The sequence below is a fragment of the Triticum aestivum genome, chromosome 4B (genome assembly GCF_018294505.1).
Source record: "Triticum aestivum cultivar Chinese Spring chromosome 4B, IWGSC CS RefSeq v2.1, whole genome shotgun sequence".
Lineage (NCBI taxonomy): Eukaryota > Viridiplantae > Streptophyta > Magnoliopsida > Poales > Poaceae > Triticum > Triticum aestivum.
Genome location: NC_057804.1, coordinates 471,334,812 through 471,338,253, shown reverse-complemented (window position 1 = coordinate 471,338,253; position 3,442 = coordinate 471,334,812). Strand labels below are relative to the sequence as shown.

The following is a 3,442-nucleotide window of genomic DNA, read 5'->3' as shown; positions in this document are numbered from 1 at the left end:
GGCGCGCTGTAGAAAAGGACCGTCCAATCACCGCTGTCAGCGAGGCTGTGGTGCGTGAGCCATGAGGCTGCTCGTAATTTAATGAGGTAATAGCACGGCAGGTCCTTCAACTTATTTTGTATGTGATGGTTTGGTCCTCAAACTTGCAAACGTAGATTATTTGGTCCTCCAACTTGTCCTCAACATGCATATTTGGTCCTGGCCCAATCAGCAACAGCCAAGTGGAGCCAGCTGGGCTCAGCCGGTCAGCTTCGCACCTTTTGCATTTAGCCCCTGCCGTTTAACGGAATTAACTCGCGGGACACCACATGGCGCCAATGCCCGGCACCGCGGCGAGCTTGGCCGACACGGTGCCGGAGAGGCGGTTGTGGTCTACCGCGAGGAACGACAGCCTGGGCATTGCCGCAATGGACTCCGGGATGGTGCCCGCGAGGCGCACGTTGGACAGATCGTGTCCCCGGCCAGGGAGCGCTACCCCGCCGGCGAACGCCTGTCTTCCAACCTCGCCGTATCCTTCTTCTCCCACCAGGCCTCCCCAGCCATGGCAGCTACAGGGCTGAACGCGTACGCGCGGCCATACAGCCGCCGCTCCGCCCGCGCCCACCTCACTCCGCTAAAGCCCCATCCTTCCACGATGCTGGGGTACCACGGCCACGCCGGCTACCCGCCGCCTTCCCCGTTCGCCGCCAATTACTCCCGCGCCACCTTCCCCGAGCACCACTACCCCGGGGCCCTCCCGCCGCGGCCTTTCTTCCGTGAGCACGTCGCCGCGCCGCGTTACGACCGTCGCCCGCGCGGGGTCATGTTCGATCCTGAGAAGATGTACGCGCAGGTGATGCACAGCTTCAACTACAAGCATAAGGGGCGAGCGGCCGCGGCCGGGAAGGGCAAGGGAGGACCCGTGACTCGCCCTCTGTTGCCGGCGGCACCGCCGTGCGGGCCGCGGGGGCAGCGGGCCAGGGGCAGGAGAAAGGTGTACGTGCCGGACGCGCACGCCGGAGGTCGCCGTCGCCGTCGCCGTCGCTCACGAGGCGGAGGGCGTGGCCGGTGCCCCCGCCGGCCTGGGCCTGGTACGGCCGCAGCCGCACGACCGTGTAAGCGACCAGCTAGCCCAGCCACGCTACGCCTTCCCGGTTCTCCACCGTTGTACTGTTCAGTTCGTGCCTGCGTTTTAGCTGATGGATCTTTCGCCTTTTTGGCGTGCGCCGTCGCAGGTGCGCCTCGATGATGAAGCTGCTCGACGACCCCTGCACCCGCGTGAACAGGCGGCACGGCCCTGGAGCGGTGGCCGCCGCGTCCGATATCCTCTACCTGCCCATGGATTTCAGGTGATTCATCTCATGCTTGCTCTTCTCTCACGGGTTGACAGGGTGATTTCTCTTGCCTGCATTTATGCTTGTGCGGTAGTGGAACAGATTCTTATCAAGTATAGTAGCATCAAATGGACGAAGCCAACATTAATCCTGTAAGTCAGAAAAATAAGAAGCGTACTTTCAATAAGTTCCTCTTCTTTTGGCGAGACACAGTTTCACAAAGTACGTACGTACCGACTTGTTTTGTGTGCTTTGGTGTTCTTTATTATTATTAGTCAGGTATAATGATCTTTCCGTCTTGCAAAAATAAATGGGTCAGTCTATGTCACATCTAGATGTGAGATAATACCTCACATCTAAGTGACATCGTCCTCTAAAAATCTGTCCCACCTCGTTTGACAAACAAAAAATTCGGCTTGTTTGTTTGTCGATCTCCCACCTGGCCTGTTGCTTGTCTATCGTCAACACTCGCCCACCCATCCCGATTACCCCCACCTGGTGGGCCTTGTAAGTTGGGCTTTTGTATTTTCTGTTTGTTTGTCTCAAAATTTGCTCACGGGCCTGGCCCTTGTTTGTTATTAGTAGAAAAAGACCTTGCTTGCTTGTAAAAGAAGTTGACTGCAGTTGACTGCAGAAGCTTGATTCTGGTATATAGAGAAACAACACAGCAGTTGACTGCCGTCAGTGTGTAGCAAGAGGGCATTTGTTTTGATTTCTCCAGGAAACAACAAACTATGGGCGCAGTTGTGAGACGAGAGTGGACTCGCATTTGGGGCAACAACAAACTATGATTCCAATTGCGAGTCGAGGATAGACTTGCAATTAAGATAACTACAAAACAACGAGCCCAGTGCGAGTCAAGGATCGACTTGCAACTAGGATGAAACAAACTACGGACCCAATTGTGAGTCAAGGGTGGACCTGCCACCGGGATGAAAAACTAAACAAAGGCCAAGTTGCGAGTCAAGAGTGAACTTGCAACTAGGTTTAAACAAACTACGAGTCTAGTTGTGAGTCGATGCTATACTTGCAATTGGGACAACTACACAAAACTATAATACGAGTTGCGAGTCGAGGGTGGATTTGCAACTGAGATAACTACACAAAACTACGATACAAGTTGTGAGTTGCGAGGGTGGACTTGCAACTGATACAACTACGAAACTACGAGCCTAGTTGCGAGTTTAGGGTGGACTTGTGATCGGGATGAAAAACAAACCGCATGCCTAGTTGTGAGTCAAGGATAGGTTTGCAACTGGAATGAAACAAATTACGGGCCTAAATGCCAGTCAAGAGTGAATTTATAATTGGGACAACTACACAACTAAAAAGAAAAGAGGAAATAAAAATAAAAATAAAAATAAAAAAAGCAAAATAAAAACTGAACCATAGCTCAACGGAAGAGAGTGAGAGCAACGAGTCATGTTACTCTATAAAAAAATTAAACCCGCACCCACCACATAGAGTGAGAAAAGTTGCTGCCCCGCAAACTGAAAATTGACACAACCCCAACAATAAATGCGAGTCGCGAAACGCCTCCAACGTGCGACGTCACATAACCGGAGAACAATGGATGGAAGCCGTGAAACGGGTCGACAACGTGACGAAAATCAAAGCATTGCATGAAAATTTCAGCAACAAAAGATTGTATATTTGAAAATTTAGAAGAGCCGACATTGCTAATCTCGTCCCGATGAGTCACAGTCTATGGAGGATCGTACACTCACACTTACGCAAACATGGAAGACAATGAGAAAAACGACCAGCAATACGACACGAAAAACCGGCCTGACAACGCAAACACCAACACGACCCAAGGTACATGCATGTGAACAAAACATTTTTGCACGAAACATACATGTTTGATCAAGTGGTGAACAACTTAGTTGTAAAATCATCTAGATGTAAATTAGCAAATGCAAAAGAAAAAATATATGAAAATAACGATATTTAAAATAAAAGTAAAAAACAAAAACAAACAAAAAATACGCGTGGCATTTTCATATTTTTTCTTCAATTTTCACCTCTTGGGGTAAGATAACAAATAAGAAAAAAATTAAAATAGAAAAAATGCAACTAATAGTGTGCTGCAGGGTGTGTTTGCACGAATTACAGCCCATGCATGCAGC

The 3,442-nt window shown here is 50.1% G+C and overlaps 1 protein-coding gene across 1 annotated transcript; it reads left to right on the top strand.

Moving 5' to 3' along the window:
• The first annotated feature begins 366 nt into the window (after positions 1–366).
• On the top strand, positions 367–1,833 carry LOC123095002 (protein MEI2-like 7). The gene is made up of 2 exons (XM_044516840.1): positions 367–1,094; positions 1,215–1,833. Exons 1-2 carry the CDS (start codon positions 542–544, stop codon positions 1,226–1,228), a joined length of 567 nt encoding a protein of 188 aa, XP_044372775.1. The 5' UTR covers positions 367–541; the 3' UTR covers positions 1,229–1,833.
• The last annotated feature ends 1,609 nt before the right edge of the window (positions 1,834–3,442 follow it).

Excerpts from the sequence above, each read along its gene's own strand:
- LOC123095002 (XM_044516840.1), top strand. The coding sequence starts at position 542 with ATGGCAGCTACAGGGCTGAACGCGTACGCGCGGCCATACAGCCGCCGC.